The sequence below is a fragment of the Benincasa hispida genome, unplaced genomic scaffold, assembly GCF_009727055.1.
Source record: "Benincasa hispida cultivar B227 unplaced genomic scaffold, ASM972705v1 Contig459, whole genome shotgun sequence".
In the NCBI taxonomy this organism is placed as follows: Eukaryota; Viridiplantae; Streptophyta; class Magnoliopsida; order Cucurbitales; family Cucurbitaceae; genus Benincasa; species Benincasa hispida.
Genome location: NW_024064864.1, coordinates 7,003 through 22,530, shown reverse-complemented (window position 1 = coordinate 22,530; position 15,528 = coordinate 7,003). Strand labels below are relative to the sequence as shown.

At 33.3% G+C, this 15,528-nt stretch overlaps 2 protein-coding genes and 1 pseudogene across 6 annotated transcripts; 1 reads left to right on the top strand and 2 right to left on the bottom strand.

Annotated features, from left to right (window-relative positions):
• Positions 1-2,644, top strand: part of LOC120069531 — a 7,791-nt pseudogene extending 5,147 nt beyond the window's left edge.
• Positions 2,645-3,560: 916 nt separating this feature from the next.
• LOC120069534 (peroxisomal membrane protein 11D) lies at positions 3,561-7,560 on the bottom strand. 2 transcript variants are annotated; one of them, XM_039021314.1, is made up of 8 exons: positions 7,289-7,560; positions 5,682-5,890; positions 5,355-5,429; positions 5,199-5,273; positions 5,045-5,125; positions 4,884-4,958; positions 4,605-4,778; positions 3,561-3,776 (listed from the first exon to the last, which is right to left on the bottom strand). In XM_039021314.1, the coding sequence occupies exons 2-8, from the start codon at positions 5,871-5,873 to the stop codon at positions 3,741-3,743; spliced, it is 708 nt and encodes a 235-aa protein (XP_038877242.1). In that variant the 5' UTR covers positions 5,874-5,890; positions 7,289-7,560; the 3' UTR covers positions 3,561-3,740. The 2 variants fall into 2 exon arrangements, with proteins under 2 accessions (XP_038877242.1, XP_038877241.1); XM_039021313.1 differs by having other exon boundaries at positions 7,366-7,559.
• A 1,316-nt stretch (positions 7,561-8,876) lies between these two features.
• Positions 8,877-12,622, bottom strand: LOC120069532 (vacuolar protein 8-like). Of its 4 annotated transcripts, none has more exons than XM_039021310.1 (3): positions 12,476-12,622; positions 11,706-11,811; positions 8,877-10,885 (listed from the first exon to the last, which is right to left on the bottom strand). In XM_039021310.1, the coding sequence occupies exon 3, from the start codon at positions 10,847-10,849 to the stop codon at positions 9,170-9,172; it is 1,680 nt and encodes a 559-aa protein (XP_038877238.1). In that variant the 5' UTR covers positions 10,850-10,885; positions 11,706-11,811; positions 12,476-12,622; the 3' UTR covers positions 8,877-9,169. The 4 variants fall into 4 exon arrangements, with proteins under 4 accessions (XP_038877238.1, XP_038877240.1, XP_038877237.1 ...); XM_039021312.1 differs by having other exon boundaries at positions 8,877-10,853; XM_039021309.1 differs by lacking the exon at positions 12,476-12,622 and adding an exon at positions 11,973-12,018.
• Positions 12,623-15,528: the final 2,906 nt, after the last annotated feature.

The following is a 15,528-nucleotide window of genomic DNA, read 5'->3' as shown; positions in this document are numbered from 1 at the left end:
AAAGTCTTTTCACCTTCTACATTGTTTGGTTATTTGATGATGTCTATTTTCTTGTCCAGCATTTTTTCAATTAGGTTCACCTATATACTCAGCAAAAGCTGTGCGTTTTCGATTTGGTCACTTAAAACATGTCATGGATCATAGAGTGATCTGGTTGGGGAGTCACACTGTGGATCTGCAAAAGAAATATTTATATGGACGTATACTTCTCAGAATATCCAATGGCTCAGGTACGCCTAAGTCTATGCTTTGCAAATGCATTGTGTTCTCTTATTGTCAAATTCCATTTCCTTTTCAAAGTGCCTGTCGCTCTGCTATTGGAGCGTTTGTTATATTTTAGTTGGGTCAATCACCTAGGGTTAGAGTTTCAGGTTCTAGTAATTTATGCAGCATAACACCATGTCTGTGATCTTGAACCTTATCTGGCATTAGTTTTTCAATTTACAATGAAATTATGTTTTTTATTACATATCAGTAATTGATATCTTCTATCAGTTTCCAGCTTTCATCAGCTATCAGATTGTTAGGGCTCTGATTCTACATATTACAAGAATGATGTTTTGTTTGAGTCATGAAACCATCTTTGGATCAAGCGCAGTACGACTATCAAAAGGTTTTAGTTCTCTCTCCTGCCAGACTTCCCAAACAGCCATTTCATTTGTTTGCACAATTTCATAGCACATTTCCTTTTAGCTTGAAAGAGTTACCAAAAAAAAGCTGCCCCAACAATGTTACATCAGAAGGGCCAAACCAGAAAATATTGAAATAACAATTAATTTTGAGTTCTCCCTTTTTGTGGCAAAATAGACAGCAAGTTAGAAATTTTGAAGATTAGGATTTCTCTTTCAATGCAGATGTCATGTGTTAGTACTTCCCAGGGCTAGGCACTAAAGACTTTTCAAAGCACTCCTTTACTCAAAATGGATTTGGACGATCTTTAATGGAGAAGAAACACCCATGACAGTGAAAATAAAAGTACTTCACAAAAATTCTACTGATAATAACATCTTGGTAATTGATATTTTGGTGACATCTTAGCAGTTTAGGATATAAAACATGGTGGAAACATCATGACGTTTCCTGTCATAAAAGGACTAAAAGTTGAGAATTCTCCAAGAATAAGCGTACAACCCGATTCCGAACAAACTTTCACCAGAGCCTTTTTATCAGGGGAGAATTGAAATATCAAGCACAAGGTTTTTAGGAGAGCTATCCCCTGCCCAATTGTCATTCCAAAACTCATCTATAGACTTGAGGCCTAAATTGTGTGGTGATGAAACTTCAACCTACCCCACCAATATCCTTTCCTTAAATACTAGCAACAATTGAGTGCCTGTGCCACAGATTTCTTTCCAGAAGAAACGTGTAGAACCACTTGGAGACCAAACCACTATTCTTCCAAGATTTTCCACCCCAAGGGTATCGACCACCTTTATGATTAGTAACTTTCTTCTACTCTACAAGTTTATATGGTCTTATTAGTAGAATTTTTGTGAAGTAACCATGACTCTCTTAAGCGGCTTCTCCAACTCTTCAACCCCAAAAATGGCCTTCTTGGCCTTCAAATTAGATTACAATTTTTTTTTCTTCAACATTTCATCTTTTTGGGGTTTGAAACTAGCACCTCGAAACAGCATTCCAGGGATTCACCTTTTTAGTGTTACCTCCAAAACCAAACCAAGATAATTCCCAAGGGCCAATTACCAATTGTGCTACTGACTTCGCTTCATACAATGCTGATACGAGCAATAATAATTTCTACAATAATTTTGGGTGATTGATGCAAACTCCTTACGTGATGAACTATTAAGTTCTATCTAGGCTGCCTATTTCTGGATGAATGTGCTTGAAGTCATTAAGTTGTTAGTAACCTTGCTGTTATCTGGTCTTTTACATTTGATGAAGACAAACATATTCATCTGTAAAATGAGACATTCATTCTGGATAGCCTGTGGTAATTGTAATACGCGATGAATTCCCAACTACAATATGGAAGCTCTGGTTTCTTTACATGAGATGTCGTTGGCAAGGAGAGCAATTTCCAACTCACCATGCTATCTAATACTTTTGTATGCAGTATTAAGACAGTATGTTGCACCTTCCTCTGATGATGTCTTAACAACTCGTGTTTCCCCTGCAGTGTTTCTCATGTTCAAGTTATCGGGCGATCATTATCACCTGAATTTGATATCGAAATTCTTGAACCCTCGTGGCAGTTTATTTTAAAATGTAACCGTCAGGCGCAGAGTTTTAACAAATTAAGCATGCTTGACAATGAGCCACGCACAATCCTTCCCACGTATTTGGGGAGACGAGTAATCGAATTGCGACAGATTGTGAATATGCTTCGGGGAAATGTAGTTCATGATGAGTATCATGCATGGGGTGAGGAAGAAGATGAATCAGATGAAGATTTTGTTGCTTGAATCAAATCTTGTCCCAGAAAAGAAAAGAGGAAGATTGTTGTTTGTAATTTTCTACCTTTGCCTTAAAACTGAATCCCAATCATCCAAAACTGACAAATAATCTGTGCATGCTATATTTTGCTGGTTTGTGTATATATGAATGTGAAAAAGCACAGCTCCTTTTTTTGTTGCTTCATAATATTGGAGTGTAGTAAATAATATGAGTAGTAATTACCCCACGCTCTAAAACAATATTTTGCTTTTTACATTTGCACTTTTTGTTACTCTCTTGGGTTCTGAATGCATCCTTAGCTGAGTTTTTGAAATAATGAATGGGAACTTGGGTCTAAATGATTTTTGTATTTGAAGGTAAATAGTAGTAGGGTTTGAACAAAATAGCTAAACATGGAAGATTTAAATTTAGTTTTTGGTTTTTTAAAATAAAGCTTTTAAAAACTACTTTTATCTATGGTTTGTTTTTAATCTACATGTTTATAATATTCAAATGTGTTTTTCTTTTCGAAACTTGACTATGAATTCAAATGTTTTAAGTATCATAAAGAAATTGATTAAAGAAGATAAGTATAATATTATCAAAGGAGGAAGTAGTAGATGTTTTATTACATAAGGGGTGTTTGATCCCCAATTTGGGTTGGGTTGGGTGGGTAAAAAAAATCTACTTACCATTTGGTTCACCAATTATTAAAGAGGTTTATTATTTCGTTATTCACGTTAACTCACATTTCTCACTTCGTTATTCGCATCACTTTCCCAATTACTATCCTCCTATAATAAATATCAATTCAACTCTACTCCGTGTGCTAAACGTCTCCTAAGAAACTTGAATTACCTGAAAAATTATGATAGGTTCAACATTTTTAAAGCTTAGACAAATTTAGTTGGCTTAAAATGAAATGCATGTCTAATAAGAATATAATATTCAATTTTGCATCAAATATATTCATGAATTTTTTTAAAACTCAAAACTTCACTTTCATAGATACAAAATCGAAAGTTAATAGACCTATTATAAAATTATTTGCATCTTCTGTTCTCATCTTCACTACAAATCTACAAGCAAGAGTTAAACTTTATAATCTCACCATGAATTTCATTTATATATCTACAAGACCTTATAATACACACAACCAATTACAAACGTTCATGATGAAAAAGAAAAAACTATATATAATAGATATATAAATATTTCAGGTTCACCTTAAAGTCAGTGAATGCAGCAAGGTACTACAGTAAATATCTCTGTTTTTTTTTTTACACGTTAAAATAATTATTTAAATGACATTCATGCTCTTGAGTAGCAAGGAGTTTCTTTCTTTAAGAGGCCTTGGACTTTGGTGCTGATGGAAGCAACTGCATCTCACAAACATAAAATATAATAATACAACAAATCTAAGCATTCCCATTGGAGAACAGCCAGTTTCACACATATAGAAATTCTTACATGATCGAATGATAAATGAACCATGTTAGTTTATATCTCATTTTAATTCTTCGACTTTCAAAATCTGTTCTAAACTTTAGAAGTATCTATACTAGTTATTTAACTTTAAGTTTGTTATATTTTGACCATGAACTTTCAAAATATCTATACTAACATCTAAACTTTTGAAAAACAATCATCTAGGTCCTTGCTTCAATCCATTTTCCCTAATGTTCATTTCGAACTTATTTGGCTTAAAATCATACTCACATTAACATACTGCTACATATACTAAAAGCTACCTCATTAGTTTGTTAAAATTAAAACAAAAGCAAGGACCACAATAGTTCTTTTCTAAACCAAAAAAAAAAGTTTTAGAGATGAAAACAGACATTAAAACTTGAAAGCTAGAGATTAAAAAAGTTGTGGGGCTAAAATAGAATAAACTTGGGAATTTATGGACCAAAATCCTCAGTTTTCACATTTATTCAACTTTGATCCTAAAGTTTCAAATATTTAAATCCATTTTAGTTTTTTATCATTAACATTTAGTAAACTCCTTTTTCTAAAAACAAATCTTACAACATTTATAAGCATGAATCTTCAAAAATCTAAAATATCATAGTACTGTTTTTCTCCCCATGTTTTTGTATAGATTGTTTTTAGTGTATATATAGCTGCATTTAATTTATGGTAGTGTTGAAAAGACACCAATACCATGCTGAAAAAGGAGATGTTCATGAAGAATCAGCGAGTACCTGATAACATGATATCAAAGAGGTGGCAAATCCAAATGCTCCAGTGACGCGAGGAGTTATTTTCTTAGGTGCCAACTGAAGTAGTCCAATTGCAACAACAACATCCATGGCGGCTTTAATCAGTGCAAGGGACCGCTCGTTCGATTGCTTGACCTTTGCGCAGTATTTCTCATCCTAGATTCATTCAATACACCAAAAAAAACAGTACAATTAAAAGGGTGTTCCAAGAAGGAAACAGTAAAATATTAGTTAATTGTTGAGAGGGATAAGCAAACCTACTTCATATTTATTCCTATTCTTAAGATCCTTCTCCAGCTTTTTTCTTGCTGAGGAAAGCCTCCCAAGCTCTCCAAGCTAAAACATGAAGGACAGACAAAGGATATCAATTGCATCATGTGGAAGAGAGAGTTCAATTCATTTACAGATTGGAAAACACTGACCTCAACCAATGTGGAACAGATTGATGAACCCATCCAACAAAAGAGTGATATCCGGCCAATCAGCTCCGCGCGTTCTTTGTTCTTTTAAAAAATGCAATACGTCAGTGCTGGTAATAGCCATAAAGTCAATAATCAACTGGAATTTGAGTGGTACCTTATAGATGCCCGTCCTACTGAGCCAAACAATTTGATCAAGGAATAGAAAAGTCGATAACAAAGCATTCTTGGACTGTAAGAAGCCTCGAGTTAGGATAGGAATTGAATAAGAATGCTACAAGAAGCTATCTTATAAAAGTTCATAAATGCCTACCTTCCCTAAAAGAACAAGGGGTAGAGGTGTTCCTTGGGGAGTAGGGCTGATTAGTCCATGCAGATCATTGACAAACTGCAGATGAACACCAAAATAAATAAAAATGAGTTACTTCTCTACATGGTCAAGAATGGAAAGCTAGGTATGATGCTTTGGAATGGCAGCCTACACAGTTTTTTCTTTATTGCAGCCATTAGGTTGATGAAAGCACTCTATCTATACAAGGACTAATCAAAAGGATGCTATACAAAATATGCAACAGAAGTTACAGAACAGCAACAAAACGAGCCAAATTCTTCAGCAGTATAAATATGATGAAAAGCTAACCTTGAAAAGACGAAAGACTTTGCGTGCTAAGGCAGTGGATCTATCAACATTCTGTGCTGTTCCAGGTTCTCCATTGCTCAAGAATTTAGAGCCATATTGTATAGCTCTGCATATCTTGTCTCTGGCTTCAGCCTTATTCAGATACAAAACAACAAGCGCAAGTTCTGCTCTGGTTACATCCAATGTGCTCATCTCTTAAACTTATGCACCTTCAAAGGGAAAATACAGATTTCAAATTCAGGTGGCATTTTAAGAAAGAGAAAGCTCAGTGCAAGCTATAGCATTCTAACAACTTATGTTTGACATGCAAATTTTATAAGGTACAGAAGCCCATAACAAATCTAAAGCTGGAGTGAGCTAAGTGGGAAGTAATGTACACGTCATTTGAACATGGCGGTGACCCTATGGAGTTAAGTTTCAAAAGGAACTTGGGTTCACCTAGAAAGGACTTAATATGGTCCTAATCAGGCAAGCTGGGAGAGTACACCATCGGGCTCATCTTGGGTGATATTTAGGATTAAATTGCAGTTCTACACCAGAATTGTGCAATCCTTGATTGTGGCTATTTTATATTAGTTAGTGTTAGAGTTCTAGAAGGCCTCTATGATCAAGTCACCACTTGAACTTTTCAACATCTCAAAAGGTGTTTGAGCTCGTTCATAAAGTGCACCTCAAAATAAGATTTGAACAGGACTAGAGGTGTTCCCAAAGTTGGTCTCAGATGAGGTTCAAGATTGGTCATGCTTTTCTCCAAACAATTGGAGCTTTTGGAAGGATTGTTTTGTCTAGCCAATAGTTGAAAGTGATCGTCTGCTACTCTTTTTTTCCTTGAGCCTGGGAGTTCAGAGGATAATGAAACATCTTCATTGCCAGTTTGCCGCTCTTCACTAAAATAAACAATTCAAGTGTATATATATTTGCAGTGGAGTTATCCTATATGATATATTGAACATTATATGCTAGAAAATTTGTTTCAAGGATTTTGAAATGATTGGAAATAGTCGCCACACTGCATCTTACAATTTTACACCGTTGAATATATAAGAGAGAAATTATAAAGTTACTATGTATCTTTATCGGATAGTTATTAGGAGCATACTAATTTTTGAATTCACATCTATGTTAGACAGCAGTATTACGGTGGAATTGAGAAACGAAAAAAAAGGGAAAGGGAAAGAAACAACAACAGGAATAGGACATGGCAGCAGCCCATTCCGCTTCAACAAGCAAAGAATTGAAACTCCGAACCAAAAAGCAAAACAACAAATGTAAGTTCATTCACAGTGAGGATGGTTTTGGCTTCCATAAACCTCTCTTTCCAGCTTAACCAGAAGCAAATTATGTGAAAAGAATTCAACCATCCATCATTTTTTTCTCCTCAAACTCATAAGAAACAAAGAAATCTAACCATCCTACAACAATCGGACAGCGTCTTGGCCAGAACAACAACAACAACAACACAAAAACTAAGGAATGAAAGAGGATTGCCTCAAAATACCCACTAAGAAAACTCCCACCCAATGAAGAAAAACACCCACAAGAACATGAAAGAAAACAGAACAACCACCATGCTTAAATTGAAAACAACCCATCTGGGTCTCCAATACCTGAACAGATAATCACAGAAATGGGACTCTAAATCAGATATAACTACAAAGAAAAAGCTGAGAATAATAAATTTTACAATATTTGTGAATTCTTCTTCGTTTCCTGTGCTCTGTATTGCTAAGGGTGGGATTTGAGGCTCTCAGTAACAGCAGCAGCTTCCGTGTTCCTGCTAATGGAAGATGATGATAAAGAGAGAGTGATAAGGGCGTGATTGGTTCTCTTCCATCGGAGACATGCGAACAAAAATATCGCAACCCTTTTGGCAGCTATCCACATAACCGCCATGTCAGCTAGAAAAACTTGAAAATAATATAGCATTTAACGACATCTCACAATATAGATCGAAAGACTAGACATTATCATAGTACTAAAAATAAAAATTCGAGCGAAAATTTTCAGTACTGTAGTCATATTGATACTATTTTCATTGATTGATTGTCAAGGCAATATTTTTTTTTAGAAGTAAAATGAATCACTACTATTAAAAATTATTTATAAATATAAAATCTTAATGAAGAGGAGCACTATCTCATTTTCGTAGTACTATAATTTTTTTAAAAAAAATTATTTGATGAACTTGAAGTTGTTGCAATGTGGCTATCTCGTAAGAGCTCTTAAAAGTAGATTCAATAATCTGTATGATCCTTGATAATTAATAGATATAAATTTAAGGTACTTTTCTCTTTGCATTCAACTGTGAAAAAAAATGTCAATCACGTTGTAATGGTTTCGTTTTGCTAAATGATATTTTATTTGTTAAAAGATCATAGAGGGATTATTTTGACTTTTTTGAATTTTAGTTATCAATGATACAGTTAAAAAAAAACATTTTTGTCATGCTAAGAAGTGAGGTAATTAAACTTCTAATTTCGAAGTTGAAGGTGCAAACTTTGTGCTTGTTGTAATAAACTAACTTAATAATATAAGATATCACTTAAATAGTCTTAATTAAAGTAGAAAGGTGTAGAAACTTTCATCATTAAAATAATAATTATAGCTATTTATTGTCCACTACATTTTTAAAATAAAATAAATTAAACCAACAAGAAACTAGATACAAAGAATGTTCTCCAATAAAATAAAGGACACTCTCTCTCAAACCAATCACCAAAAAAAACCCTTCAAACCCCTCACTAAGAAGAGACGACCTACAAAAGAAATTGCAATGAAACCGAACCTCCACCGGTGTAAGGACCTGAGTAATCCTATTACAAAAAGAAAACCCCTTGAAGTCGAAGAGAAGAATATCCTCAACAAGACAATGTTAAGTGTAACGATAATTAAAAATTTATTTTATAATGTGTATACATGGAAGTATATACTACAAAATTACCTTCTTTTTGTTTTGTTTTTTTGGGACGGTATACAAAAATTATTTGTTTTTATGTGTACTGTTAGAGAGAGAGAGAGAGATTTTATCAAAAGTTTTGGAACATATGCTGCAGGTGCAGGTGAAATTCTGCAGAAACCTTGTGAAAACAACCTTTTTCAGCCTTCAGATTTGATCCCACATTCAATTTGTCCTTTTTGACCTTTAAAAAAAAAGTAAATAAAAGCAAACTCTTTAAATATCCATAACTTGTCAGCTTCCTCAGAAAGAGCATTTCTAATATAATTTATTGGATCCAAATAAATACAGATAGAAATCCAGAGTTTGTTCTTGAAATTCATCACAAAATGTACCAACAGAAAATAGAGAAGAGATAAGAGGGTTCTTGATGCCAATTGTTCAGTCAGATCCTCAAAAACAAGGAAACCGGTTTGCTCTTTTCGATCATACTCGAATATATACATTCCGCAACGATTAGAACAGTGAAGATCAACAAAAATAACTTGAGCATTTGATCTAGAGCATATGACGTAACGCCTCCGCTTTTTGTTTATTTCCTGCTGAAAATACTCAAGTTCCCTCTTTCCAATCTCTCTAATAGCTTCTTAGCACTAGGAACCTCCATTTCTACAAGTTTCTTGAGATACCCAATTGCTCCATGTGAAATCATCAGCTTCTTGCATTTCTTGCTCAAAGCAAGATTTACAAGACAGGCAACTGCATATTTCTTTGCTGTGTTATGAGGACTTGAGTCAAGCAACATTACAAGATTTGGAACACTGTTCTCATCCTTCTTCACATCATTGCAATTTTGGGACAGTGTCATCAAGCTTGCGATTGCTTGCGCCGCCACTTCCCGGACACTGTTTGACTTCGCCTCAAGCAGCTTAACTAGTGGAGGAATGAACCCCGCTTCCCCGATTATCTTTTTCATCTCCGGTGAGCTGCTAACCACGCAGATTGCTGATGCAGCTGCCTGCTGAGCACCTAACAATCCTCCTCTAAGTACACGCAGTAAACACGGAAGAACACCAAGAGATGTTACAGCTTCGGTCGGAACTAAGCTGAGTAGATTTCTCACTGCTCCAATAGCTGATTCCTGGGCGAGTGTGCCATCAATGTAAACCAATAGACTTTGTATGCCACCTTCTGAAATCACAGAGTTCCTTAGATTTTCACTGCCTGCAGTGAGATTCTGCAAGCACTCGGCTGCGTAAGCTTTTGATTCTAAGAGAATTCCGCTCCCAAGGAGATTTATCATTACTGGAATGATTCCTTCTTCGGCTAGAGATTGCCTAACCTCAGGAATGGTTGACATGTTCTTCAAAGTGCATGCAGCTGCCGCCTGCACCACAGAATTGCTTGTTCGGCAGATCTCGAGCAGTGGCTGAGCTCCTCCATGGCCAACAATTTCACGGGCAGTTTCAGCTGATATTGATAGCATTTGGAGGGAAATTGCAGCCTTTTCTTTACAAAGAGCACTGCCAGACTCAACAAGCCGTATGAGAGGTGGCAGAACACCCTCCGAAATTAGCCATTTTTCACAATTCTGTGATTCCACAATTGAGCAAATTGCCATTGCTGCTTTCTCACGAATGAAGGGAGATGTTGCAGCAAGCAACTGGATTAGAGCAGAAATGTTATTACGTCCTAAGACGGCCAAGACGGTCTTTTCATCCTCTTTCATGACCTTGACAAGGCTATCAAGAGCTCTGTGTTTGGCCTCCAAGTGCCCAATCTGAAGCCGGGCAAGCAATTCCCTCACATTTTTATGGTCGGTAGACTCAGGTTCAGTCAAAGTACCAGTTACAGATAGGGGCAAAGTGGCTTCACTTAGCACTCCTGTCTTGATCAAATGGCCACAGTCTCGCAAGTTTAAATCCAACTTCCCAGACAAAGAGTCAAGATCGTTCTGCATTCTAAGCTTCCCCTCGTATTTTTCCTGCACGCAGATATCTGCCAATTCAATTACTTCTTCCAACGTTTTCGAGACAGCTTGCAATTGCTCCTTACAGAGAGCATTCCTGGAGAAAAAGGGGTGGCTAGACAAATCCGATAAACGTGATGGGATCTGCTCCATCTTGATAATAATCATCTTCCATCTACCGGGAAACACTTTGACCTCCCTAGCCTTTTGTAGTGCCAGTGGAACCAGCTCATGTGCATGTAACAACCAATCTTCAGTCAACTGACAGTCTCCAGGACGTCCCTTCATACTATCTTCTACCATGATTCTCCAATTGGATATGAATTGAGCAGTACAGGGCTAAAGTATTAGGACAAATTCAGACAAAACAGTGCGGTTTAAGCAATGACCCAAAGGACAAAAAGGCAAAATACAACAATATTCGCATAGAAAGGCATTGCAGCAGTTGCAATATAAAAACAAAACCTGTAGTTGAGGGTTAAAGAAATGCCATGAAGAAAATTCGAATAGGCACATAGTAAGAATTTCGAGAATCTTGTATGATCAAATAAAAGCTCAAAAACTGGGCTGAAAACAATGAACAGACAACCAAAAAACACAACAATAGAGTAATGTATAGCTGCCGCATGGGTAATCCCATCTTCTCCCTATCCATATAAAAGTTTTACTATAAATAAAGAAGGTAGGTGACTGAAAGGGAAAGCAATTTGGCTAACCAGCACCAGAGCCGTCCAATAAAGAAGTCAGCATTTAAGACACAACCCTTAAACATTAGAAAAACAAAGGACTTGAAGAAACAACAGGACCATTCAGGTTGTCTAGATCTGAGGCATAGTTTCATTCGTCGACCAGGAAGATGTCCTGTTTAGCAAGTTATTTTTGCCATTTGGTCCCCATCCATAGTTAATGCCTCAAATTACATAGAAAGAAGGAGATGAGTTGGAGGAGTCTATCTTAGCTGTATTATCCATTTTCATTCCCATTTTATATCATATGGAAACTAGCGGATTTTGGCTTGAAAGAGAGACTTCACTTTGAAGATAATACAATGTTTGGACTTTTTACTTTCTTTAATGAACAAATTTGTAGGAATCTTGAGTTGTTTTTAATGAAAAAATAAAGTTGCTTTCTTTTCAAATGGGTCCAGCCAGAAGTATACCTTGAACTGATCTGATTTGCTTTAGAAATAGAAGATCTCCAGCATGATTAACAAAAACAGCCACCAAATACTTTCCCCTTCCCTAGTCTTTCAGCTTCTCCTTTACCTGTAAGGAACACGTCGAAGCCCATCAAAACCCAGATAAACAAACATCCAGCCACAGAAGCAAAAACTTAGTTATACACAATAGAAAAGACCAAAAAGGTAAGAGATCCCAATTTCTTTACTAAGTAAAAAGCAAGCACAAGGGAAATTTGAAGGGCAAACCTTCAAGATTCAGAAACTATACACTTTTTCTTCAAGAAAAGAAACCCAACCCCAACTCAAACTTCTCTCTCTCAAAGCAAAGAGTGAGAAATGAGCTACTGACTAAAAACCAGACCAGACCCTGAATTTTTCCTCTGTTTGTAGTGACCTAAAAATGGTTTGAACAGCAGTGATTGAGAGAGAGGGCTTGAATCACTTGATCTTGAAGACCCATTGCTCTAATTTAAAAGGGGGAACTGACCCAATAAACAAATTCACAGAATCAAGAAAACCCAGAAGCCAAATTGGTTCTTGATTTGGGGAAATGGGATGAAAACGGTCGAAAAATCATCACTCTAGAAGAGGACGAAGCTATGAACAGAAAAAGAAGGAAAGGACACAGAAACAGAGGATTGAGAAACCGAAGTTTGAAAAAATTGGAAGAAGTACCAGAGCTTTTTTTAACAGAAATAGACATGAAAAAGGACAATCGCATTCAAAAATCAAATTTCTTCGAAGCTCACAAGTCACAGCAATTTTTTTCTCTCTCTGGTAGGAGAAAAAATGTCAGCCCCACTGTCGCGTCGCTTTGAGATTCTGCTTGATAAACAAATAATTTAACTAAGGGATTGTTATGAAGAAGAGGCCAAGATGAGATGTTTGAATGAACAGGAGCGTGAATATTTTTTATATTTTTGTCCCCAATTTTCTAAGGCCGCAAATGAAATAAAATAACACACACAAAATTTATATTAAATTTAAATAAATTATTGATTTGATTGTTTAGATTATTTTAAAATATTATTTTTTAAATTTAAACAAGAAGATGTAACATTTTTTAAGAAAAAATAAGATAAAATACTGATATTTGTTATAAAAAAAAAAAACAAATAATAAAAGATCGTAAATTAAAGATGCGATCTAATTTCTTCATACACCTCGTCACTCCAATGTGTGATCTATTCTAAATTTAAAACTTGGAAGAGATTGAAATTTGGAGATCGAAATGGTAAAATAAAGAAAAAGGGGTTGACTAAGAAGTTTTGAATTTAAATCAAATGCTTTTTAAATTTGAATCAAATCTTTTATAAATTTAAATTAAATAATTTTGTAATCATATAAAAATAAAAAGGAACATCAGCATGTTCTAAATTCAAATTTCTTGTTCTACAAATTTCAATTTGAAAGTTTTGAGTTTAGAATAGATGGCACTTCGACGAGGTGTATTGTAAAACATATTTTTTTTTTTATTTCAAGATAAGTGCGAGCTTTTTGCTTTTTTTTTTTTTAATAAAAAGGTTATTCTTTTGAAATGAGATATTCTTTAAAACTACCATTTTTCTCTAATAAGTTTAAAAGCTTCAACTTTTCCAAATTCCAGTTTTAAAAAATAAATCATTTTCAATAACTTTTTACTTTTTATTTAAAGTAAAATATTAGAGGGAAAATAAAAGAAGTGGAATTAAAGAGAAGGCAAAAAAAATTGTTCGACCACGATTGGCGGTGGACAAGAAACAAACTCAATGTAACCTTAATCAAATCTCATATAGAGTTTATAAAAAGTTAGTCTATCAACAAAATCAAATTTTTTTTTTTTTTTGTTAAATAATAACTTAGTTTTTATAGTTTATAAATACATTTAATTTTTTGTCAATATATCAATACACATGTATTATAAACTTCATTAGGTCTTTAAAAACACATTTATCATAAAGACTAAATTGCTACATACTAAAATTTAGAAACTAACATACTATCGATGTTTGTTGTTTGAAGATGAACAATTATGTATAGTATTGTGTGTAAGTGTCTTTGAGTTTATGGTTGGATTTGAGTATTTACTCTCGTATTTTCTAAGAATCAAAGTATTCTTATAGCTAGTTTAATATATTTTAACAATAATTTAAGTATTATTTTAGCTAAATTTAAGAGTTTTTCTCATTTCATTTAGTTCAAAAATCGTGAGATAAAGGATTGAACTATTAATTTTTAGAATAATATTTGTGTTTTATTTACCTAAACTGTGTTTAAATCAACTTAATTTAGCATGTGTAATACTCATTATTAATATAGTTGTGTTAAATAAATAGTATTGACCTTTTCATTAGGTTAAAATTAACGTTGATAAATAATGTATATTAATGAATGTTTATTTTAACACCCTTATAACACGCATGAAGCATGTGAGAAGGAAAATATGATTACTACTACTTCATCATGTTTAACATTGACTTCTAAAATTTAATTACAAATATCTATTATTTATTTATTTATTTATGATTACTACTACTTCATCATGTTTAACATTGACTTCTAAAATTTAATTACAAATATCTATTATTTATTTATTGCTAAAAGAATATTTAAGATGATATATCACATTATTTGAAAGAGCCAGAAGCTCAAAATTAGACTACAAGAATAATAATAATAAATATAAAATAAAAAATGACTAGTTGGATCATTAACCTTTAAAAAATTGTTCAGGTGGTCTATGAACTTATAATTTTGTACCTTAATATAGAATATTACAGTTAAAAATATGTAATAAATTTTCAATTTTTTTTCCACTAACATCCATTGAATTTTTAATTGTGTGTATAATAGATTTTAATTTAGTTCATTTTTTTTTTTAAATGATAATGATTCATTAGATACAAAAGTGAAAATTTTAGGGCTTCATCAAACTATATTTTTTAAATTTATTCGATAAAATGTTTTATAATTTTTTAATATTTGTTGATGAGTTTGAAAGTTATTGAATTATTAAACATTCATTTCTAATTATATGATTTATTAGACATAAAAATTTAGAGACTTTTTAAATACTTTTTTGAAAGTTGAAAATCAAATGGTAATTTAACCCATATTTTTTAAAAAAAAAAAAAAACTAAGATTAATTATGTATCCTTAATTTTAAATATAAAGTTGTTCACATATAAAAAAAAATATCAAATTATTATAGAAATAGCAAAAAAAATTAAAACGTTTCTTTTGTTATTTTATTTTTTAAAATCTCTCTTTAAATAAGTATATTTAATCATTTTTACTTTTGTTTCTTTTGTACTTGACAGTAATGGTGTTTTGCTCTCTTCTGTCTTTTTTTTTAGTAAATTGGAGATAAAAGATTGAAATAACGAACCTCGTGGTTTCTAACACATTCAGATGTCAATGAAGTTGTGTCTCGGTTTGGCAATAGTTTGTTCTTCTTAATTTTCATTGTGAGAAAAATAAATACACACACAAATTTGTCTTATACATGTGTAAATTTATTTATCTCTACGGGTATCCACAAGATTCAACTGGTAGAAATATATATATATATATTGTATGTATGTATGTATATGTAATGTTCAGATTTCAAAATGTATTTATTTATGAATCTCTCACGCCATCTAACTTTCTAATCACAAGTTGTCATCCTCCAACTTCTTAGAGATGTAATTAGAGAAGTTTGTGAATAGACTACATCACTTTATATATATATATATATATATATATTATATATATATATATATATTAAATATTATATAATTATATATATATAATATATATATTATTATTATTTTTGCTTGTA